Consider the following 25,813-nt stretch of genomic DNA (forward strand, 5'->3'; position numbering starts at 1 on the left):
AAAGGGTGGGGGGCACACGCTGGTGCAAGCTGGTGCAACGTTACCTACAAATCAATCACCTGCAGCTGAGAGCCATCCGCAATGCTCTAAGGGCTCATTCTCATCTTCTTTCAAGAAAGAAAACCTTGCTCCAGATGAACAACTAAGTGGCCATGTTCTACATCAAGAAGCAGGGAGGTACAAGTTCTTACCCACTCTGCCAGTAGGTGCTCCAAATCTGTTCATGGGTAGGATATCACAGTACCTATCTCCAGGTCTCCTACCTTCCAGAACACATTCATGAACTGCGTCAGCAGAATGTTACAATTGTTTGAGTGGGTCCCTGGACCAAGAGATGCAGACAACTTGCTGAATCACTGGAGAAAGCCGGTGACTGACCTGTTCATCTCAAAAGACAACAAATATTTATTTATTTGTTAAAATTGTTATACCGCTATTCAGTCGAGCTGTCATAGCGTTCCATGCATCCGAGCAGCTACAGGTCAGCTCCAAACACTTTTGTGCTAGACTGGAGTGACCGTCTACTTTATGCATACCCACCAATTCCTCTAATTGACAGGATCGTCTAGAAAGTCCTTTGGGACAAGGAGAGGATAATCCCTGTAGCACCAGCCTAGCCTCTGCAAGTGAGGTATCCAAATCTGTCAATTCAGTTCCTTTAGGAACATTTCTGACTCTCAATGCACAGCAAGAAGATGGGCTCTGCTATCTGAACTTTCCATCCCTGGCCTTTATGGCATAATGTTGAATGTACAGTACTCTTCTCCTTGCTCTTTCCCCAAGAGTTGGAGGATATTCCAATTTCGAATCGGAAATCTTCATCCAGAGGGTCCTATGGGTTCAAATGGAAGAGGTTATTGATCTGGTGTAGGTCTAGTCAGCTGGATCCATTCTCCCGTGGCCTAAGAAACTTGGTTCAGTATCTATTTTGTTTCATACCCTCAGGCCTTCAGTCAAAATTTATCTCAGTGCCACTGCAACATATCACCAGCAGGTGGAAGGGATACCGATCTCTCTTCAGCCCTTGGTATCAAAATTCATCAAAGACCTGTGGCATTCTAAACATCTAGTCACTAAACCTCCAGTGCCTTGGAATCTCAATGTAGTCTTAGTTCAACTCATTGAAACCCCCTTCTGAACCCCTTGAGTTGGTGGACTTGACATTTTTCATTGGAAAGTATGGTTTCATGTGTCTGTCACTTTGGTACAAAGAATAAGTGAACTACAGGCTCTGGTTTCATATTCACTATACCTGCAGTTTTTGCACAATAGTGAGTTTCTATAGATTTATTTCAGGTTCCTTCTAAAAATGGTGTCTGTGTTCCACATTAATCCAGTCATTGTGCTACCTACATTCTTTCCAGGACACACAAAGGAGAATGGGCTCTTCAGTCCTTAGAAAGCCCTGATGTATTACCTAAAGAGGATTCAACCTCACCATCAAGATTCTCAACTGCTTGTGACCTTTGATCCCAATAGACTAAGGCTGGCAGTTGGCAATCAGTTACCTGACTGTATAGCACACTGTTATGTGCTGAATGGCTTTCAGATTACAAACTCTGTCAAGGCTCATCAAGTGAGAGCTATGGTGACTTCAGTGGCTCATCTCAAGGCCATTTCCATTGAAGACATTTGCAAAGCTGCTACTTGGTCATCTGTGCACATGCTCATGTCTCACTACTGTCTGGAACAACATGTCCTAATAACCTAGTCTTATAATTAGCAACTGTTTATTTAACCTACATTAGGCACTGTATCTTTTACTTTTACCTACATTAGGCAATGTATCTTTACTGGTTAACCCCATATTTACTTATCCAAGTTATATCAACCTGTTCTTTGTAAGACATTTACTTTTCAATGTTATTGTTCTGTTAAAATGTAAACCGAATTGATCAGTAATTCTGTTATTGGAAAGTCGGTATATAAAAATGCTAAATAAATAAATAAATAAATGTCCTCAGGAGACAAGCAGTTATTCATTTATTTATTGACATTTGCTATTCCACTTCTAACCATGAATGGTTTCAAAGCAGATTACAATAAATTTAAAGTAGGTTGCAATAATAATAGATCAACAGACAATATTGGTTGAGCATCAATATAATTACATACAGATTCATAGTTAGGCTATTTTGTTGTTGCTGTAGAAATAGGAATACTTCTGTGGTAACTAGATTAAGACAAAGTCTCTATTGGGAGTGCTTCACATGCTGGTCTTCTCTCCACTTGATGGGGCCAGGTTTCTTTAAATAGGTACTTCTGCAGTGCAACCCTCAGCTTTCGACTCCCCACGTGTAAGGATTAATTCATGCCTGCTTGTCAAGGGAAAAAGCAAGCAAAGGTTTCGCTGTAAACAACAGGATGAATTAGCCTTTCTTAAAACCCACCTGCCTCCATGGAGAGTCAACACTGAATCCTAAGCTCTGGAAGAGACTGAGGGGCTCACGAGGTAGCGTGTGTGTGGGATCTCCTGCACGTGCTCAATAAAATCTTTAGTAAGCTCTGACAGCTGGGCCCATGTCAGCACCACAGGATGATGTCACCCACAAGCAACGGCTAATTTATTCTGTTATCTGCACAGAACCTGGCTTACAGGTAAGCAAACTTGCTTTATGGGGTTAATTTTTAAAAGGCCAGCTAGTATGAAAATCTGCAAGTACCTTCAAGGCCGTTTTCAAAGAGACCATTAGCTTCAAAAAGGTCAAGTAGAGTGACTGAAAAGTACACCTGGGGATCTGAGAATCAAACGCCCGCACCTACCTTCCTTCCAGCCCCTAGGCCAGCATTGGATAACTTCCTTTGGAAACTGTCCTTCCCATATTAAACAGTGATATTTTTTTAGCAATTTTACTTGGTTATAATGAGATATTTTAGGACTTAGTGTTTGTTTTTTAGCGATTTTAAAATGTTATTTATTCAAAAATTTTGTCTGGATTATATTTGTTGTTACTCACTTTTATGTATTGTAAACCGTTACGATGGTATGTCCTAGTGACGGTATAGAAAACTTAATTAATAGATAAATAAATAAATATTTTTATAATACTACTTATATCCATTAAACCAAGGGTATTAAGGCTTGACAATAAAGATGTTTTTGGTGAAAAAGTTTGATTAGCATCTTTACAAAGAGGCAGGGCATGTAAAAGGGTTGAGAACAGTGTATGAGAGTTGGGAACAGAAGCACCCAATCAACAGCTCAAGCCACTTTTTGTTAAAAATAGCCCTGCAATACTCAGGGGTACGTTGCTATATTTATTGTGGCAGAGGTTGGTGGCCACAGCTGTCTCCTCCCACCCGCCTGATCCCTCTAGTCCTTTAACAGAGCAGTGTGTGTGTAACAAACTCTCTCTTGTATAATTACAGCGGTCTCTTCCCACCTGATCCCTCTAGTGCTGTCACAACTCAGTGTGTAACAAACTCTCTCCTGTATGCTCACAGCCTGATCCCTCTAGTGCTGTCACAAGTGCAGTGTGTGTAATAAACTCACTTCTGTAAAGTCACCGGCCTCCTGATCCTTCTAGTGCTGTCACAGTGCCGCGCGCCTGTGTGATAAACTCTCTTGGGGGCAGTGTCCCCGGATGGGTTTGTTTTGTGCATCCCTCGACAGGAATGAACCTCATTCGTGAGCCAGGTTATGCTGGGAATGACCTCAATCTCTCATGTTTACTGCTAATGCCCTCCTTAGTAATTGCACTATGCCAAGAGCGCCTCCTTTTGGAGTTCGTAGGGCGTAAGCTGTATAGGCAGTATATCAAGGTGCACTTGTAAATTCTTCTTCATCAGGCCAGTGGCACCCAATATAATTGGCTCTATTTCTGTATCTTTCTGCCACTTTTTCTTGGTCTCTGATTGCATCTCTTGGTACTTAAGAATTTCTTCGCTTTCTCCATATAGTCCACAGAATAGTTGCAAGGGAGTGACACTTCTATCAGCAATGCCGTTCTTGTGTTTTTCTCCTTTAGCACAATATCCAGTTTTCTAACATCAATCTTCCTGTCGGCTGGAACAGGAATGCCCCCAGGTGATCACAACTTCTTCATTCTCTTCTGTCCTGCGAGGGTTGTGTTCCCAGTCTTACGGCGTTTACACAGTTTCCAATGAATAAGCCGTGCCAACTTATGTATAGCAGTAAATGATGACATAGACTTAATTGGCATCTCAGAGACATGGTGGAAAGAGGATAACCAATGGGACAGTGCTATACCGGGGTACAAATTATATCGCAATGACAGAGAGGAGCAGTCGGGAGGAGCTTTATGTCCGGCGCTTTATGTCCGGCGCTTTATGTCCGGGATGGCATAGAGTCCAACAGGATAAACATCCTGCATGAGACTAAATACAAAATTGAATCTTTATGGGTAGAAATCCCTTGTGTATCAGGGAAGACTACAGTGATAGGGGTATACTACCGTCCACCTGGTCAAGATGGTGAGATGGACAGTGAAATGCTAAGAGAAATTAGGGAAGCTAACCAAATTGGTAGTGCAGTAATAATGGGAGACTTCAATTACCCCAATACAGACTGGGTAAATGTATCATCGGGTCACGCTAGAGAGATAACATTCCTGGATGGAATAAATGATAGCTTTATGGAGCAATTGGTTCAGGAACCGACGAGAGAGGGAGCAATTTTAGATCTAATTCTCAGTGGAGCACAGGACTTGGTGAGAGAGGTAACGGTGGTGGGGCCGCTTGGCAATAGTGATCATAATATGATCAAATTTGATTTAATGACTGGAAAAGGAACAGTGTGCAAATCCAAGGCTCTCGTGCTAAACTTTCAAAAGGGAAACTTTGATAAAATGAGAAAAATTGTTAGAAAAAAACTGAAAGGAGCAGCTACAAAAGTAAAAAATGTCCAAGAGGCGTGGTCATTGTTAAAAAATACCATTCTAGAAGCACAGTCCAGATGTATTCCACACATTAAGAAAGGTGGAAAGAAGGCAAAACGATTACCGGCATGGTTAAAAGGGGAGGTGAAAGAAGCTATTTTAGCCAAAAGATCTTCATTCAAAAATTGGAAGAAGGATCCAACAGAAGAAAATAGGATAAAGCATAAACATTGGCAAGTTAAATGTAAGACATTGATAAGACAGGCTAAGAGAGAATTTGAAAAGAAGTTGGCTGTAGAGGCAAAAACTCACAGTAAAAACTTTTTTAAATATATCCGAAGCAGAAAGCCTGTGAGGGAGTCAGTTGGACCGTTAGATGATCGAGGGGTTAAAGGGGCACTTAGAGAAGATAAGGCCATCGCGGAAAGATTAAATGATTTCTTTGCTTCGGTGTTTACTGAAGAGGATGTTGTAATGGAGAAGGTTTTCATGGGTAATGATTCAGATGGACTGAATCAAATCACGGTGAACCTAGAAGATGTGGTAGGCCTGATTGACAAACTGAAGAGTAGTAAATCACCTGGACCGGATGGTATACACCCCAGAGTTCTGAAGGAACTAAAAAATGAAATTTCAGACCTATTAGTAAAAATTTGTAACTTATCATTAAAATCATCCATTGTACCTGAAGACTGGAGGATAGCAAATGTAACCCCAATATTTAAAAAGGGCTCCAGGGGCGATCCGGGAAACTACAGACCGGTTAGCCTGACTTCAGTGCCAGGAAAAATAGTGGAAAGTGTTCTAAACATCAAAATCACAGAACATATAGAAAGACATGGTTTAATGGAACAAAGTCAGCATGGCTTTACCCAGGGCAAGTCTTGCCTCACAAATCTGCTTCACTTTTTTGAAGGAGTTAATAAACATGTGGATAAAGGTGAACCGGTAGATATAGTATACTTGGATTTTCAGAAGGCGTTTGACAAAGTTCCTCCTGAGAGGCTTCTAGGAAAAGTAAAAAGTCATGGGATAGGTGGCGAGGTCCTTTCGTGGATTGCAAACTGGCTAAAAGACAGGAAACAGAGAGTAGGATTAAATGGGCAATTTTCTCAGTGGAAGGGAGTGGACAGTGGAGTGCCTCAGGGATCTGTATTGGGACCCTTACTGTTCAATATATTTATAAATGATCTGGAAAGAAATACGACGAGTGAGATAATCAAATTTGCAGATGACACAAAATTGTTCAGAGTAGTTAAATCACAAGCAGATTGTGATAAATTCCAGGAAGACCTTGTGAGGCTGGAAAATTGGGCATCCAAATGGCAGATGAAATTTAATGTGGATAAGTGCAAGGTGATGCATATAGGGAAAAATAACTCATGCTATAATTACACGATGTTGGGTTCCATATTAGGTGCTACAACCCAAGAAAGAGATCTAGGTGTCATAGTGGATAACACATTGAAATCGTCGGTTCAGTGTGCTGCGGCAGTCAAAAAAGCAAACAGAATGTTGGGAATTATTAGAAAAGGAATGATGAATAAAACGGAAAATGTCATAATGCCTCTGTATCGCTCCATGGTGAGACCGCACCTTGAATACTGTGTACAATTCTGGTCGCCGCATCTCAAAAAAGATATAATTGCGATGGAGAAGGTACAGAGAAGGGCTACCAAAATGATAAGGGGAATGGAACAACTCCCCTATGAGGAAAGACTAAAGAGGTTAGGACTTTTCAGCTTGGAGAAGAGACGACTGAGGGGGGATATGATAGAGGTGTTTAAAATCATGAGAGCTCTAGAACGGGTAGATGTGAATCGGTTATTTACTCTTTCGGATAGTAGAAAGACTAGGGGACACTCCATGAAGTTAGCATGGGGCACATTTAAAACTAATCGGAGAAAGTTCTTTTTTACTCAACGCACAATTAAACTCTGGAATTTGTTGCCAGAGAATGTGGTTTGTGCAGTTAGTATAGCTGTGTTTAAAAAAGGATTGGATAAGTTCTTGGAGGAGAAGTCCATTACCTGCTATTAAGTTCACTTAGAGAATAGCCACTGCCATTAGCAATGGTTACATGGAATAGACTTAGTTTTTGGGTACTTGCCAGGTTCTTATGGCCTGGATTGGCCACTGTTGGAAACAGGATGCTGGGCTTGATGGACCCTTGGTCTGACCCAGTATGGCATTTTCTTATGTTCTTATGTTCTTATGTTCTAACTTGTCGTGCCTTTCTGTATACGGGCCTTCTGACATCAGCACGATACAGCCAGCGATGAGATGTGTCACCACTTTCAGTTCTGCCTCAGAATCTGCATTTGTCCATTTTACCATTTTTTTTTCTTTGTTAGCAGTGAACCATCTTGTCTGTAGCCCACTATCCTGTGCCGCAATTATCAAGCTCTCATCTCTGGGTTTAAGTTCACCTCTCCCTAGCCACTGCTGTGTGAAATTTTGATCTACGTGGGGTTGTTGAAGTAATTCTTTGTACTTACCACTGTATTGGTGCTTCCGCCCATTATGTCTCCTTGTTTGCTGGTCTAATTCTTTAAAGAGGTTTTTTTTTCTCTTGTTTTGCACATTCTGTTGCTTCTTTCCTCTTGTGCTTTGGTGGATCCTCACTCATTCCTTCTATTTGCCGGAACGACTGTCCAAACTTAAGGACTGAGACTGATGCTGCTTATTCACTTTCATACTTCAGCACTTTTGTGGGCATTTGGGTCTGTTGATGGCATTAAATATGCCCGAGGGCCTATGATGGTAGCTTTGTAGATGTAATCTATTTCCATAAGCCCAATGCCGTCCTCAGCTCTAGGAATATACAATCTCAGCATACCCTGGTTCTTATAGATTCCTGGTGGGTGTGGAAGAGCTTTCTTGTTTTTACTTCCAATTTTTCAAGAACTTATTTTTTTTTTTTTTAAATCATCTTTTATTCATCGTGATGCACAAAAAAAAACAACATCCCATACACTTTGGTAATGTAAAAAACAGATAATGAACAGACAATAATAAAGCATCCCCTGATAAGGCCAGAAAAAGGAAGTTAGAAAGTCACTTTCTTCGTATCAGACTGGTGGGCACCATCTAATTCTTTTGCATCATTGCCAAAACATTTTTGTTTTACTCCATGACATGCATACTTCACTCATTCCACATCAACATTCAATCCCAGGTACTAATCCCTCTTCAACAGCCATATAAAATATACACACTCCCCTTTCAAGATCTTTATGGAGCCAGTCTACAATTCCAAAGCTATAATGAAAGTGCTGGGATTGCACACTGATTAATAGTGAGTATCTTATTCCGTGCTGATAAGCACTTTTCAATATCAGTTTCAGTCTCCTGCGGTATTCTTTTGCTTAGTTTTCCTCTAAGGAAGGTCATCTTTGCACATTTCTCCAAACCAAACTAAATTTCATCCTGTCGTCGTCTGAGAAACTCTTCCCTACTCAGAGTTGTTCTGCTAAATGGCCATCACAGGCGCTGTAAAGTTGCAAGTGATCTACAAATAGTAAGTGAGATGCCATCAGCTAATTCCATAACCCAAAGACTTAATTATTCAGTGGATTTAATGCCAAACAAGACAAGAGCAGTGACAGGGAATCTCCCTGAAATATCCTTCACTGGATCTTAATGTTAGGGATGATGTATTGTCTATCCTCATAATTCAGTTGGCGTGTAATCTGCCACATTTTCATGGTAAACTTGACATATATACTCGATCAATGCAGAGTTCCCGTTATACATTTAAAAGGCAATCTATTATCCAAGCATGTGCTGTGCTATTCAAAGCTTTCTTATAGTCAATCCATGCTATACCAAGATTTCAACTATTTAGACAAGTATCCGTAATGGTTTTATTCAGCATCACCTGATCTCTGGTTCCATATTGTTCAGTTAGGTCTTACTGCTAATTGGCTTTCCTCGAGTCCTGACAGACCAGTAACCTGTGGGATTCTCCCTCCCACTAGCAGGTGGGGGGGGGGGGGGGCAGAGTGCGAAAGCTTCCTCTCTGATGTCACCACCAGAAAGGCTGGCCCAGCGGGGAAGTCAGTAGTCTTTCGCCAAAGCATGGCTTGTTGCTTGTACTCTTATATCCCCTCTTTTTTTTTTTTTTTTAACTTCAGGAGACTTATCAGCTCGTTACCCGGCCTGCTCCTTTGTCCTGTCCTCCCCAGGGTGGCATTTTCCCTGGTATTATAGGACGCTGGTTCCCTACTTTCTGCAGAAGGGAATCCAGGACACATCACAAAATGAAAGAAAATGGTAAGAGAAGAACAGCCTCGCATTCAGCTGTGCTCCCTTGTTCCTTGTGTTTTAACTTACTTATCAAACTCTGTTCCTTTCTTATGGGCGGCACCTAGACTGGTCTGTCAGGACTCGAGGAAAGCCAATTAGCAGGAAGACCTAACTGAACCTTCCTCTTCGTCCTGCCAGACCAGTAACCTGTGGGATGTACCTAAACTGTACTTGCCCCGGGTGGGATCCCTAGTGCTGCTTCCAAGACCCCATTACCAAAACTCGTCTCCTCCCTTTCTTGAAGGTGTAATCTATAGTGTTTCATAAAAGTGTGGACCAAGGACTATGTGGCCACCCTGCAAATGTCCCTAGGCGTAACTGCTCTGTACTCTGCTCCCCTATGAGGAAAGGCTGAAGAGGTTAGGGCTGTTCAGCTTGGAGAAGAGACGGCTGAGGGGGGATATGATAGAGGTCTTTAAGATCATGAGAGGTCTAGAACGAGTAGATATGAATCGGTTATTTACACTTTTGGATAATAAGACTAGGGGGCACTCCATGAAGTTAGCATGTGGCACATTTAAAACTAATTGGAGAAAATTCTTTTTCACTCAATGCACAATTAAGCTCTGGAATTTGTTGCCAGAGGATGTGGTTAGTGCAGTTAGTGTAGCTGGGTTCAAAAAAGGTTTGGATAAGTTCTTGGAGGAGAAATCCATTAACGGCTATTAATCAATTATACTTAGGGAATAGCCACTGCTATTAATTGCATCAGTAGCATGGGATCTTCTTGGTGTTTGGGTAATTGCCAGGTTCTTGTGGCCTGGTTTGGCCTCTGTTGAAAACAGGATACTGGGCTTCATGGACCCTTGGTCTGACCCAGCATGGCAATTTCTTATGTTCTTAAGGTACCCAGGGAAACCATCTTGAACTTTTCTTTTTTGAGAAACCTGTTGAAGGCCCTGAGGTCTAGGATGGGACGGAGTCCCCCTGTTCTCTTTGGAATCAGGAAATACCGGAGAGTAGAATCCGTGCCCTCTTTGTCCTGGTGGGACAGGCTCGACCGCTCTAGTTGTTAAGAAGGCACAGAGCACCCGAATAGTCTCTCCTGATGCGCTACTACCCCCCCCCCCCCCCCCATGCCCATTTTGGGGGCCAATTTGGCGTGACATCCAATAGGTTTAATTAGTACCTTTAACGGACGATGGACAAGACCCACAATTCCGAGGTTATACTGGGCCACCGATCTGCAAAGAAATGTAGCCTGCCCCAGGTACAGGCGGCTGGCTTATACTCCCTACGATCCAGTCAAAACCCCGATCCAGGATTTGGCTGGTGAGCCAGCTGAGTCTTGGGAGCTCTCTGTTGTCTGAGATGGACCCATGAGCTCACCCTCTATGAATGGGAGGGAAGGGACAGAGGATAGTAGAAAGACTTTCTCTGACCCTGCCTCGCGGACCTCCTGGATGAGGAGGGTGGGTCTGAAGTGCTGGCGGAGAGCTGTCGGAGGGTCTCCCAGTGATCCCGCAATTGGGCCACTGCGTCCTTCACCTTATCTCTGAAGAGATTCTCTCCTGTGCTCGGCAGGGCAGCCAGTCGGAGATTGGAGGCCTGCAGCCATACCATTCTGTGGCCGCCAATTCCCGCTGCAGAGGCTCTCGCTGCTGTCTCGAAAACATTGCAGGTACAACAAACCTCGTGTTTTCCACACTCCAGGCCCTGACGCACCAGAGATGAGGGGGTCTTGCTGTTGTTGAGGCAGTTGCTTGGTCACCTCTTTCACCTGCTTCCAGAGGTTGCAAGATTATTGGTTCATGTACAACTGGTAAGAGGCAATGCGGGCAATAAGCATGGCCCCTTGGAACACTTTCCTCCCATGAGCATCCATCGCTCTATGATCCTTGCCCAGGGGCACCAAAGCATGGATCAGAGAGCGCCTGGCCTTCTTTAGAGCGGATTCGACCACTACCGACTGGTGTGAAAGATGATGCTTCTCGAATCCGGTAGCCTGTTGGTCAAGGTAAACTCCATCCACCTTCCTGTTAATGGGCGGTACTTTGAGGGAGTCCTCCCTGATCCTCAGCAGCAACTCCCTAAAGATCTCGTGCACCGGGACCTCCACATTCTCTTTAGGGGCCTCCTTGACCTGGAGGACCTCCAGCATCTTATGAAAGGCTTCCTTCTTCGTCATTAACTGAAAAGTGATGGCCTCTGCCATCGCCTGTACAAAACCTGCGAAGGTCAGGTCCTCTGGAGGAGACCTACATTCATCTGTAGGAGTCAGTTCCAAAGGCAGATCCTCCGATCCTCGAAGGAGGATTCTGCAGTGTCATCCTCCCAGGGGTCATATGAGGCCTCATCCTCACTGTAGTCTACAGGAGATGGGGCCCTGTGTGCTTGGCCTTCATCCAGAGGTGTGGGCAGTGGCACCTGTACTGACCCAAGCAAATCTGGACAGGAGCGGGGGGCTGCAGGCTTCTGTGTTTCTGCCGGCCACGATGGAGCTTTCTCGGAGGAGGAACCAGCAACGAGCACCGTATCGGTAGGGGGAAACATTGATGCCCCGCCAGGCATCAGTGGCCTCCAGGAAATCAACACCAACTGGGTCGGGAACACACTGATAAGCATATTGAGCTGTTCCAACAGTGGTTCCAGCAGGGCGAGTGCTCGCACCAGAACTGGCAGAGCCACCAGTTCAAAGCACTGCAATGCCCGCTGGATGATCAGCATGAACCTGCGCTCCAACTCCTCCTCAAAAGATGCCGATGACAAAACCGACTGAGAGGCAGGAGGGGTGCCCATATCTTCCTTGGAGCCCTGAGGTGTATCAGCGACTGACACCAGAACCCCCGGCATTGATGGAGGATGGGCACTCCTTGCCGCAGGGTCGCCTCGGGGACATCATGGCAGGAGCCACACCTTTCCAAGCCCAACAATGTGCATCGAGGATGACCGGTACCGATGTTTCCTTGGCTTCCCTCAGTGTTCAGATGGTCTTTCCCTGGTGCTGAGGTTGATGACGATGAACCCAAAGTCCTCGACTTGGAGGAGACTGACAGGGGCCAGCACTGGTGCCCCTATCCGCCGATGGCCCAGCTGACGCCAATGGCATGGTGTCCATTGGTGCCGATGCCCCCGATGCTGATGTCGATGCCTCAGACTTTCTAAACCCGAAGATCTTTTCCATCTTATCGAGCCGAGCACGACATCCTTTAGGATCATCATGGTGCAGATGCGGCAACCCTAGACATCGTGCGATGCCCCCAGGCAGAGGACACACAGCTCGTGGGGGTCCGTGATGGACATGGTCCTTGGACACTGGGGGCATACCTCTATCATATCCCCCCTCAGCCGTCTCTTCTCCAAGCTGAAAAGTCCTAACCTCTTTAGTCTTTCCTCATAGGGGAGCTGTTCCATTCCCTTTATCATTTTAGTCGCCCTTCTCTGTACCTTCTCCATCGCAATTATATCTTTTTTGAGATGCGGAAACAGAATTGTACACAGTATTCAAGGTGCAGTCTCACCATGGAGCGATACAGAGGCATTATGACATTTTCCGTTTTATTCACCATCCCCTTTCTAATAATTCCCAACATTCTGTTTGCTTTTTTAACTGCCGCAGCACACTGAACCGATGCAATAAGCAATACACATAACAGAGAAATAATAAAATTATCAGTAATACATAATTAAACATCTTCCATGCTTCACAAATGAAAACAATATTGATCTAGAAGTCATAAAAAACAGCAATAAATGGTGCTATACATTAAATATCCTTTAACAAAAAAAAAAAAGCTAGCACCATCAGCCTTAGGCAAAACTCCTAAATGTGATTCAGTCTGAACAGATACAAGCTTTCCTGCACCCAAAATTCAGATAACTAGGGATTTAAAGACTTGTGAAACCGCCATGAATTCATCCAGCACTTGTATTCCTGATGTAACTCCTTTGGGAGGGCATTAGAAAATTAGTAAAAACGTGGCTGTTTCCAGAGCACTGAAGTATAGGGAATAAGAGTAGATTTCATTATTTTATGATATTGTATTTTGTGTTTGTTTTGTTTTACACATTTTTATGTTTGATTTGTACATTGTTTTGGTTGGCATAAGAAGTTTTAATAAATAAATCGCACAACTGTGTAATAGCAAACAAGAAGGCCCTATTTCATATTTTAGTCAACTTTATCTCTTTTATTGTAAGTAGCACAAGGGGGGCTTCCTCACTAAATTTCAGGTGACGCGATGGAAAATAACATTGCAGCTGATCTCTTAAATATTATGCACCTAGTCCAGTGAGTGCTTTAAATGTCAAGCAGAGTGCCCTACAGCGAGCCCTAAAGGTGACTGGTAACCAGTGCAATTGAAGCAAAATTGGGGGTATATGAGCTCTCATTTAACTCCCTGACAACAGTCAAGTTGCCACATGCTGAACCACTCGTAGATGTCACAACCAACTCTGTGGCAAGTACACATAAAGGGCATTAATCTATGCGGGCTGTTGGAATGAATCAGTGAAGCCAAGTTGTTGCTATCAAAAATAGTTTTATCTTCCTAATCGCTTTAAAATAAAAGGCACTTTGAGATACTTTAGCTATCTAGGAATTAGTTTAAAGCAGAATCCATATAAGCATACAGGTTACACACCTCTGATTTCACCATTAAACTGATTCCATTTATAATCAACTCTTCATCTCCTATGCCACCACTAAGCTACTCCACTGCTAAGACCTCTATCTTGCTCAGATTTAATTGTAGTTTGTTCGAAGGTTACCCATCACCTAACTTCAGCTATATAGAAATGAAATTATTCCAATATTTGCCCTGTCATTAATTTCCACAGGCACAAAATTGCTTTCGTGTGGAATTTTAGTCCAAGCTGTCTATTGCCACCCTCTAGTAATGGCACAGTGCAGTCTGTAACAAACTCTCTCCTGTACAGTCACAGCCGTCTCCTCCTGCCTGACCCCTCTTGTGCTGTCACAACACAGTGTGTGTGTGTATATTCAACAAACTCTCTCCTGTACAGTCACAGCCGTCTCCTCCTGCCTGATCCCTCTTGTCACAACGCAATGTGTGTATGTGTGTGTGTGTGCATATACAACAAACTCTCTCCTGTACAGTCACAGCCGCCTCCTCCTGCCTGATCCCTCTTGTCACAACGCAGTGTGTGTGTGTGTGTGTGCATATACAACAAACTCTCTCCTGTACAGTCACAGCCGTCTCCTCCTGCCTGATCCCTCTTGTGCTGTCACAGCTCAGTGTGAACATAGCAAACACTCTCCTGTACAGCCTTCTGCCCGATTCCTCTATTAATAACCGAGGAAGGCCTAGAGGGATAAGTGATCTGACTCCTGGATGGTCCTTGCCTGAGCTGTGTGCTGGGATCTTACCTGGCCCATTCCACAGGGTCTCATCCTTCCTTTCCTCTTCCCACTCTTTGGCTTTCATGTCTTTAGGACTCTCGATGGCTTCTTTTGGTTCAGTTTCTGAAAATCCAAGCAAAAGGAAAAGGAAATCAGAATACTCAGTCACCTAAAAAAAATATACTAAGCACACCACCATTGTTCTGGGACTAGCAGGCCCATTTTTATAGGGACCAGCAATCCAGCTTCCCTTCGAAAACGGAATGGAGCCAAGCGGCTAAATTTAACCTCGCCAAGTGAGGAGAGCCTCGGGGCAGAAAACCAGCAAAGGAGGAAGCTAAGGTGAGATCTCTGCCCCCGCTCGGTGACAAGCCAGGTTTCTGCTGCGCTCCGGCACCCGCGCAGGACATGGATCGAGTGGGGGCTGTGTTAAAGGGGCATCTTAACCCCTTTGTACCCATCACAACGTCGCAGCACTGCTGGCTTCTGACAGTCCCATAACTATATCCCTCCAGTGCTAATAAACACCTACATTTATACTAGGAAGGTAATTTTGAATGGAACTGCCCTTTCCTCACCTCAGCAGGCAAACACTGAGGGGACAGAGCCGGGGGAAAGGTCCGGGACAATAATACACAAAGGATTTCGTTCTGAAATCCCTGCATGTTCTTTACTGTGGGGGGAGCACCTTGAAGCTGCTCTAAAGCAGGAGCGAAGCGTCCCCACACTTTCAAAAGGAAATGGCTCAGGGCGTTGCCCTCTCAAAACAAGCTTGCCGGCCTGTGGAGCTGGCGAATTATTCCTGACCTCTAGGAAGTTAAAACAGCTGCACAACAGCAGCACCTTGGAACCCTGCAGCCAGCCAACATCTGGCTCAGGTGAGACCCTCACTGCAAACCTGCTGCCCGAAAGGCAAGGCAAGGCAAGGATGACTGCTGCTCACGGCTTTGAAAGGAAGGGAAAAACCATGCCCTGGAGATTTGGCTGCAGCGGTGGTTTGAGCTCCTTAGAAACCCTGTTCTAAATAAAAAAAATGGTAACATTATAAGCTCTCAAAACGCCTTACAGTAAAAACAGGATGTGGCTTAACGAATAAATACAGCATTAATTAGCTTACTATCGATAGTTATTACATATTAGCACCATTAACAGTTAGAATTGTGCTTCTCATACTATTTCAAAAAAGGAATCAGAAATGAAGCATTTTTCATATGAAACCGAAGGGAGGGAAGCTCAAAAGGAACACGAGAGAATACTTTTTCACCGAGGGTGAGGGGACACCTGAAGCAGTCTTCCAGGGGAGAGTATAGGAGCCAAACTGGGCACAACCAGAAAGGGACTTTACTGGCATCGGAAGAGAGGGAGACAGCACAGTAGGGAAGTACAGACGGGCAGCCTGGGGGGAACCAAATGATCCTTTTAGCTTTCTTTATTTCTATGAATTCTGGGGTCATTTAGAAAGGCGCTTTCCCTGCGGGTATAAACACCCATTTACCTGTAGAGAAAGCAGAGTTGCTTACCTGTAACAGGTGTTCTCCCAGGACAGCAGGATGTCAGTCCTCACACTTGGGTGAAATCATCAGATGCGGCCCAGCCCGGAAAACCTCTGTCAGGGTTTCCAGAACTTTGACTTGGCAATACTAAGCATGCCCAGCATACCCTATACCATGCGTCCGCGCGGGGTCCCTCCTCAGTCTTATAACCCAGCAGATTGAAAATAACAAAAAGGAGAAACCCAACTCTGCAGGGCGGTGGGCGGGTTTCGTGAGGACTAATATCCTGCTGGACAGGGAGCCTAGGAGGAGCTTCCTCCTTGGAGGAACTGGCAACGATCACCGAATCGGTTGGGGGAAGCATCGATGGGGCCTCCCGGAAACCGACACCATTTGAGTCAGTAACACACCAATGAGCACATGGAACTGTTCCAGCAGTGGATCTAAAATGGACAGGACCGACATCGGTGCCACAAGACCAATGGCCTGCATTGCCCACTTCATCGCCAGCTGGCCTCGTCTCTCCAGCTCCTCGAAAGCTGCTGACGCCAACATAGACTGGAAGGAAAGAGTGGCCAGATGTTCCTCAAATCCCTGAGGTGGATCGGTGACTGGCACTAGGACTGGCGGTGACTGCTGCAGACCTCCAGCGTCGATGGAGGATAGGAGCTCCTCGCCGTGGAGTCGCTTCGGGGCATCACGGCATGAGCCGGCACATTCCCGTGCCCAGCACTGTGCATTGAAGGTAACTGGTGCCGATGCTTCCTCGGCTTCCCTCGGTGCTCAGGCTGCTGTTTCCTGGTGCCAAGGTCAAAGATGAGGAACCCGACCTCCTGAACCTGGAGGAGACCGAGCATCGCCAGTCCCGGGGCCCCTATCCACCAGCAGCATCATGGAACAGATGGTCCTGCCGATGTCGATGGCCTAGTGTCCACTGGTGCGGCTCTAAGGTCCATCGGTGCTGCCGATGCCACAAAAGCCATGGCTCAGACTTCCCTGACCCGAAGAGTTTCTCCATCTTGTCGAGTCCGGCGCCAAGTCCCTTCAGGTTCATTTGGGCGCACTTGCGACAACGCCGGACATCATGCAATACCCCCAGGCAGAGGACACAGATATCATGAAGATCCATGATAGACATGGCCCTTGGGCACCGGGGCATTGACGAAAACCAGCTGCGGCCAAGACTGAAGCGAAAAAAGAGGGATGCAAAACGACAGCGATGGCAGTGGGCAACGATGACCAGCGGGCACCGAGGCACCACCGCCAAGGGGGGAGGTCGAAGCAAAAGAAAACGTACCTGAAACGCTGAGAAATCTAGCTGAGGAGGCTACGGGAGGAACTGAGAAGGATCCAGCATTGATGGTAACGTGAAAAAACCCCGAAGAAAACAGGGGGAAAGAGTTTTCCAAAAGTTTGAATGAAAAAAACAAAGAGCTCCCTTACCCCACGATGTGACAGCTCCAAGGAAGAAAATAGACAGAAGAGGGATCCCGCATGGATGCGTGGTATAGGGCATGCTCAGTATGCCAAGTCAAAGTTCTGGAAACTCTGACAGACGTTTTCTGTGCCAGGCTCCATCTGATGATGTCACCCATGTGTGAGGACTACCATCCTCTTTGTCCTTGGAGAAAACCCCCTTTCAAAATTGACCCCCTTTCCACCTAAGCAGAGGGTAAAAGGGATGGCACCAAGAGTAAAGCGTTCTAGCAAAGTACGTGTGGGACATTTATTTATTTATTTATTTATTTATTTATTTATTTATTTATTTATTTAGAGCTTTTCTATACCGGCATTCATGATACAATCATATCATGCCGGTTTACAGGTAACAGGGGGTGCAAAAACCTTGAACATTTAACAAGTGGAGAGGAAGCAAGAAAGTTCCAATATTATTTCTGTTATTTATGTACCTTCCTGCAAGGATTTTACACCTGCAGAACTCTGTGGTTACTTATATACCCACAGTCCCCACCAGGCAAGAAATGTCATCTGTTTCAGAATTTTTCTTACTCGCCACATTCACCCGTCAGCAAAGCTCCCTCTAAGGAGCAATTGGGGGTATGCAAATTTTTTTTTCGTGTGAGCAACAATTTTTGTAAGCCAACAATTTTTGTAAGCCAACAATTTTTGAGCGCCAGTGCTAGTGTTGCATTTCTGTACATAACACAAAGAAAAATAAGCCTGTGAGCGACCACGTAAAACCCGTGAGCGATGCTCCGAAACGCATGCTCGATCACTCGCACTCAGCTTAGCGCAACTATGCCCCCTTAGAACTGTAACTAAAGTAAATTTTCAAAGAGAAACTCCGTGGTGGTGGTAGAGGGGGAAGCGGATTATTTCCCTCCCCAAATCCCAGTGTTACCCATCATTCCGCTTGCTCCCACTCCGTATAGGTGCAGACATGTACATTGTTCTTCCATACACACTCTGCTTTTCTTAGACCTTGTCTGGCATCCCTTCTCTCTCCCCCAACAGCATGACGTGTCCCAGGCTCTGCCAGGGTGGATGTAATAGGGCTGCTTTACTCGTGGTGTATTCATAGCAACTTGATAACAATTATTTTCTCCATTAGTTGCTGTTGGAGATGCCAGCGATAAGACTATCTACATATGACAGTGCTGCAGATTAGTGCACAAAGTGCATGTTTGCCTTTACATTCAGGCCCGATAACCATTGCAAACGCAATCGATAAGTGCCATAAATAACGTCCCCCGGGTGACGTCACGACCATTTAAGATTATTAATACAAGAGATAGCCGCATGATTAACATCAAATAAATCAATCGCTTGGTGTAACAGTCCTATTATTTTTGGCTATAAATCAAAGTGGATGGCATATTGATTTTTATCCATTCAACTGAAAAGCTTTACCGTTTGCCACTGAAGCAGCAGTTAGTGCTGCAAACACTGTCTGCTTATCGAGTTTATCAAACCTGCTGGTGCCAGGTGTAGCTCGGCCTGGGCTCCTATCTCTCGCCCCAGCCCTGGTATCAGCTCCCGATCAGATAACAGTCTTTGCTTCCCTTTCAAAGCTGAGGAGCAAAGTCTCTTAAAGCAGCCGCAATGCAGCAAGGAGTCAACATGGTATGGTGGTGGGGTACTTGGTTAACAGAAAAAGGAAAAAGAAAATCTCTCCAGGTAGAGTCATTGTGATTGCAAATGGACATTTCAAAGTGTGGAAGTTGCTGTTGTCCTTATCTGAAATATTTATAAAGCCTAAGTTGTGAAGATGGCAGCTGTTGAGGTTTCATGCTGTTATCCATTCCAGCTGCTCACTGATGTGCTGACACAGCTGTTAAGCTAGAGAGTAGGGTAGAGATCTGTTGTGAGGATGCTGACCATGGTCCACTGCTCCTTCCAAGAGTCCAGGGTTACCAGGTTACTAGAAACAGGGAGCGCTGCTAATCCTGCCTTTTACACACAGTGACCAGGCTTTCGGGAAAATCAAGTAAGATCTTCCAACTGTATGCAAATTTATCTGATTAATATTCTGATGCGGCTCCCAAGATCTGGAATTGCCTAGCCATGCTACAGCACGTTGGGGCTGTAGTCTTTTTCTTCACAGGGAAAACTACAGCTCCCAGGATTCCAAGGGACGATGTATGAAGGGCTGAGACTGCAGCCTAACTCTATGCAGGGGTCCATGCTGAAGTTCCAAACCACCTGGCCAATATATAGTTTAAAAAAGGTTAGTTCCTAGGACTATAGATTACATGTATTGTATTGTAGTTACTGCTAGGCACATCACATTGAGTGATTTTATACCAAAATCTGGAAAGCGATTCATAAATTTTAATATCACTTTTTATTCAAAGCATTAGCTGGGAGTTACCGTAGGTGTTGTATATCTGGAGGGCTAGTCCTTTATTGCAGTTGTAAAAATAACCACTGTTTTTCTTTGGTATAAAAATATTCATCCAGATCAATGAATTTCTCTGGAGCTTTATAACACATCCATCCGAACAGCTTGTGAAAGTCGATCACCCTGTGCTCTAAGTACTCCAGCAGAACCCCATACAAATTCACGGAGACATCCTCTTCCTACGCCGCCCCTCACTCTGAAACACACCCCGTCTTGTATCAGACCTGTTTGTGCCCAGGGGCTCTGGACAGAGGACTCGGTTCCTTCCTACTCCAGACAATTCTTGTCTTCTTGCAGCAATGGACGTTGCTTATTGGGGCAGATCTTTAAATGATTTACACTCTGCTCCTTTGGGAGGGGGGGGGGGGATGTCCTTTTACTTAGGGTCTGAGCTCGGATAAAGAGTCTGTCACTAGTGGTCTGCTAAGAGACTTCATTTCCTTCACGGGATGAAGACACGCGTGCCGGCGGCTGGAACTGCAGGTCCGAGGGTCTGCGTGCGACGCCCGTCTGATTCTAGGCTAATCCTGGTCTTCCAAGCACCAAATGGCAGACGCAGGGGGTACGAGGCAGGTACCAAACGCAGGCGCTGGTGGAGACTCTCACCTGCTGGCTGGGGAGGGGGCTCGGTTGGCACCTACCAGGCATGCAGAAACCTGATTCTGCTGTAAAACGGAAAGCCGGGGGAGGGGGTCCTGAATGTGATTAAAAGTTAATGGGGAGGGACATTACCAACTGTGCAAAAGAGGAAAAGGTGCAAGATATCTCTCAGCAGCCAAAGGGAGGGTGCGGGTGTCTGCCTTGGCCTGTCCTTCACACGCTTTGTTGCCATGAAGTCACATCCCCAGCCGTTTCTGCGGGGCCTCGACGTTCTCCTCTACTACGTTTCCCTTTATCTGGAGGAAGGGAACCCTGCTTCACACAGCGTTACAGGAGGCCTGTTCCCCTCGGGCGCTGACTGATGACGCCATCACTTCCCGCACAAACTGATAAATCAGGTTCTCTTCCAGGGGCGGGGCTTATTCGGAGCGGGAAAGGCAGGAATGTGCACACATTCAAACAAACAAAGTTACCAGGTGCAATTTCGGGCAGAACAAGGCGGTCTGCCTTTCCCCCTCTTCTTCAGCTAATGCACTTAAATCTTTTGCTAAATTGTGTTTGTTTTAAAAAATGTTTCCCCTTTATGCTGCCTGTATTTCTTTTACCCTGCACATCCAAAACCATGTCAGACATCAGATTTATCAAGCAATCCCCATGGGCTGAACCTGTCCTTGCCACGCTACAGCGACCACTGACCAGAGAGGATCTGAACGCACGTTAAACTCAGGCGCCGGCAGTGGTCGCTTCTGGGAGCGGAAACCACAGAGGCAGGACACGGGAGGAATCGGAATTATATGGGGAAGGGGACAGAGGAGAGGACCTGTGCGGCTATTACTGCAGTTGGGTGGCATAATTAATGCTCTGGGGTCATTCAAGAGACAAAGACAGAGTAGAGACCCAGGTTGCCAGGAACAGGATCCTTTTTTTTTTTCTGTTTCAACCCCCCTGCACTCGGGCTCCTCCCACAGAAGCCCAGGGGAGACCCAAGGGCCATGTAAACAGAAGGGTGGATTTCCTTGTATCCCCTCCGAACCCCCAAACAATGTGCAATCTTTCCCTCCAAACCAAATAGCAGTTTTCTAAGGCCTTTGCGAGAGAAGTTTTTAAGCGTGATTACATTTCTGGTAACGTAAGGATTTGTCCTCCTATTATAAAGATCACTTCCTGTTGCGAGTGGATAAATCCCCGAGGTATGCGCGCATACTGGTTGAACAGAGCACTCACATCAGCAAGGGACTGAGTAACTGGTGTGGGAAACCCCATGTGGCAGTAAATACACTGAAGACAAAAGATGTGTGCAACCTGCTGTTATTAAAAGCGAAACCCAGGGTCATTAACAACAGGATTGCAAGTATACAGAATAGTTGCAGTTATAGGCTGATATTTGAGGAGGAAAGAGTTACGGCTTTATAAACGCGTTTTGAAAATCAAAGCAGGGCATAAAATATTTAATTATTTATTTGTTTGTGGCTTTTATATACCGGACTTCGTAATGTAACATCAGCTCGGTTTACAGTAGAACTTCAAAATCAGCAAACAGGGGCTTTACATAGAACTTATAAAAACAGTGATTAAAACTATAAAATTAGTAACGATGCTTAATAACGAAGCTTAAATAGTAGTTATTTGGTAGCAGAGATAACACTGAGAGAAATGTTTGGGGGGGGGAGGAGTAGGAAGGAAGGAAAAAGGGGGGGAGAGGGATAATAAATAATAATAAATAATAGCAGCTACTGTCATTGTCAAGCAGCTGTCACACAGACAAGATCTCAGGGCACTTTATACACAGCTGTCCTGCCTAAAGCCTAAAGAGAACATTGTTTTTTTTTGTTTTTTTTTGGGGGGGGGGGCTGTTTTTGATTTTATTGTATCGATTGTGTAAATATTGTATGCTTTGTAATGTCTGCCTTTATGAGCAGGTTTCTAAGTAATAAATGAAATAAAAACATTCCTACAGTCCCCTGCAACACCTATAACTGTTATCGAATGTGTTTGTCTGTGGACAACCTATGGCTGTGATCATTCATTCACAGGCCAAATGTTGCCGAGTGTTGAGTGAACCACAGAGGTGAGGGGACATTTGTACTCATAGGTTTTTGTTGCTGTGCCTGGGTTCCCATGGATGAGCGAATAGACAGAAGAATGCATTCTTTGATAAGTGGATGGGTGAAAATGAATGGATTGTGAGGGTAGAAATGAAGGAGAAATGAATGGATACCAAATAAATCGAAACATGGATAGGTAGGGAAGGGATAAATAAAAGGTCGAGTGAGTGAGTCGATGGACGGACAATAAATGAATTGGTTAATAAAGAGATGAGTGAAAGAGGAAAGGGTGAATGAGTGGAAGATGTAAAGTGGATAGAAGTAAGGAATGATGGTGACGTTCTACCACTGTATCAGGTATTTCTTCAGACTACATTTGGACTATGCGGTTCAGGTTTGGGCACTCTTACTCAAAAAGGATCTCCAAGTGTTGGAAAAGGTACAAAGAAGGGACAGTAAAGTATTAAAGGGAATGTGTAGCTTGTGTATGCTGAATGATGGTACCATTAGATTAAACATATATAAGAGAAGATTTAATTGTACTAAACAATTATATTGGAGGATTTCGCTCACTTAATTTTATGCTGTAATTATGTCACATCTGGACTATTGCAACAACTTGGATTTAGGAGTCCCACAAAAAATGTACAGTGCATTTGTAATTAATCCAGACTGTGGCTGCCAGGCTGTTAGTTGGGGAAAATTTGTGGAAACATGTGGCTCCTCCATTCTAGTATTTCAGCATATTCTGTCATGTCAGCAGCCTTGAACAATTTTACAAGTCTGATAAGGGTAGCTTCATAGGAAAACCTTTTCATAGCAGCCTAACAGCAGCCATTTTCAAAAGCCCATTCAAGTGTTTGAAGTGCACTTATGTGCATAAAACCTATTGACAATTCAATAGCATATATTTCAGCAATTTTCAAAAACCTACTAATTCACTTAAAACCCAGTTTTTGAAAATTACCCCAATGACTTTAACATTCAAAGTTCTCCATGCTACAGGGAATATCTGATCCAGAATGCTCCAAGTCATTTGTTGCATTCTCAGGGGAGAACCTGTTGGATGTTCCAACCTTAGAAGTTATTAAATCACCTGTAGCTTGAAATCATACCCTCTTCTGTACTTTCCCTTGTGAATGTGTTGATTAAAATGGAGAAATTACTTACCTGATAATTTCGTTTTCCTTAGTGTAGACAGATGGACTCAGGACCAGTGGGTTATGTGTTCCTCTGCTAGCAGATGGGAGACGGAGTCAGGTTTCAAAGCTGACATCACCCTAGATATACCCCTGCAGAGACCTCAGCTGTTCAATATTCTCTTCAAAAAGCCATTATGGACATATATATCAAAGAACTTGATTAGAATTTGGATACAACTTGATTAAACCCTTGGTTAACAAAACTTGATTAAAAACTGGAGACTGCCAATGTACTCAACCAACATAAGCATTGAAACCAGCCATACAGTGGATGCCCTGAACTAGGGGTAGGGCAACAGCTCACCCGTAGTCATATGGAATCGAGGTTCACCTCATGGGCGATTCCTTGGCGACTCTCCTGGGCAGCCATGGGTGGGATGCTAAGTCCATCTGTCTACACTAAGGAAAACAAAATTATCAGGTAAGTAATTTCTCCATTTTCTAGCGTGTAGCCAGATGGACTCAGGACCACTGTGATGTATGAAAGCTACTCCCGAATCGGGTGGGAAGCTGCCTGTCGTCCCCCTAGCACCGCCCTTGCAAAGATTGCATCTTCTTGAGCCTGGACGTCCAGGCGATAGAACCTGGAGAAGGTGTGTAGGGAAGACCATGTTGCTGCTCGACAGATGTCAGCGGGCGACAGTAGCTTAGCCTCCGCCCAGTAGAATGGGCCCTAGTAGAATGAGCTTTGACCTGAAGAGGTAAAGGCTTCCCTGCCTCTATGTAAGCTGCCTTGATTACTTCCTTAATCCTGCAGGCTATAGTAACTTGCGAAGCCGCTTCGCCCTGCTTCTTCCTGCTGTGAAGAATAAACAAATGATCTGTCTTGCGCACCGGTTCCAAGTGCACTAGGAGACTGCCAACGTTTAGATGGCGAAGAAGGCGGGAGTCTTCTGTGTCCTTGTGTCCCTCTGGAGACGGTAAGGAGATGGATTGATTCAAGTGAATGAGACCACCTTTGGTAAGAAGGAGGGGACCGTGTGAAGCTGTACTCTTCCTGGAGTAAATCAAAGGATAGTGTTACGCGTGTCATCCAGAGCAGACCCGCGGCACAACCCCCTCACCTCTCTGTAGTAACTCCAGCTTCTGGTTCCTCCTCTCTGGCGGCGGTGGGCCACCAGTTCCGTCCTCGAGCCTCCCCTGGTGCCTCCTGCTCAGCTGCTGTCCCTGGCGTTCCCAGTGCAGCCACCACTTCCATTGTTTCACTTCTGGCCTCTCCGCGTGGCCTGCGGAGAGGCGCTGCTACTTGGCGCTGCGCGCACACCTCGTCAATGCCTAAGTAGGAACCGTGGCGGGAACCTAGCCACGGCCCCGGATGTTGACGTCAGGAGAGCTCCAGTACTTAAGCCCGGGCTCCGCTCCCTAGCTTTGCCTTTGCAACAGGTCTCCACGCTGGTCGAGTACTCATTGCCTCTTCAGAGATTCGTCTCATTCCTGTGTTCCTGTTCCTCATTGTTCCTGGTTCCCTTCTCCTTGTTCCTACGTACCTGCCTTACTCCTTTCTACGGATTACCTACATGGACTTTGACTCTGCTTTGCCTGACCACGCCATTGACTCTCTCCAAGCCCGGACCTCTGCATTGCCTGACCACGCCACTGCCTCTCTCCAGACCCAGACCTCTGCATTGCCTGACTACGTATCTAGACTACCTCCGTGATCAGATCTCAGCCTTGCTTGCCACTGCTTCCAGACTGCCACCAGCCCTGACTCAAGCCTGTTCCTCGACATCTCCTGGACAATTCAGGCTTCAGCCTGCTCTTGCTTGGGTGCCCCCTGTCTGCCTTTGTTCCTTAGGCGCCCGAGTCTCCAGGACACTACCTTGTCCAGTGTAAGACTGTACCATCTCTCTCCTACAGTCTCTGGGCTGAACTCGATCTCCTCATCGACTACATACAGAGGCCCACCTAAGTCCAGCCAGCCCCGGTACCCAAAGGCTCAACCCTCGGGGAATGAGGACTGGTATTGGTGAAGCTCCAGCAAGCCCCTGTTCTTCAGCCCTCTCCGCCTGCCAACGGTGGGAACCCATAGGTCCCTACCTGTGGGTTGCGTCAACCCCACCTCGGCCCAAGGGTCCACCTCTGGCGCAACAGATAGTGCCTGTAGTTCTGAGATGTGACGGGCCGTGCATATTGCTACCAGTCTTTAGTGTTAATAGGTGTAGT

At 45.4% G+C, this 25,813-nt stretch overlaps 1 protein-coding gene across 1 annotated transcript in view; it reads right to left on the reverse strand.

Annotated features, from left to right (window-relative positions):
• The window catches only part of ZFPM1 (zinc finger protein, FOG family member 1), a 253,909-nt gene that overhangs the window by 137,520 nt on the left and 90,576 nt on the right, over window positions 1-25,813 (reverse strand). The window contains exon 3 of the mRNA XM_029608649.1: window positions 14,476-14,571. Coding sequence (XP_029464509.1) covers window positions 14,476-14,571 — 96 coding nt within the window. The remainder of the gene's footprint in view (window positions 1-14,475; window positions 14,572-25,813) is intronic.

This window comes from Rhinatrema bivittatum, chromosome 7, assembly GCF_901001135.1.
Source record: "Rhinatrema bivittatum chromosome 7, aRhiBiv1.1, whole genome shotgun sequence".
NCBI classification, from domain to species: domain Eukaryota; kingdom Metazoa; phylum Chordata; class Amphibia; order Gymnophiona; family Rhinatrematidae; genus Rhinatrema; species Rhinatrema bivittatum.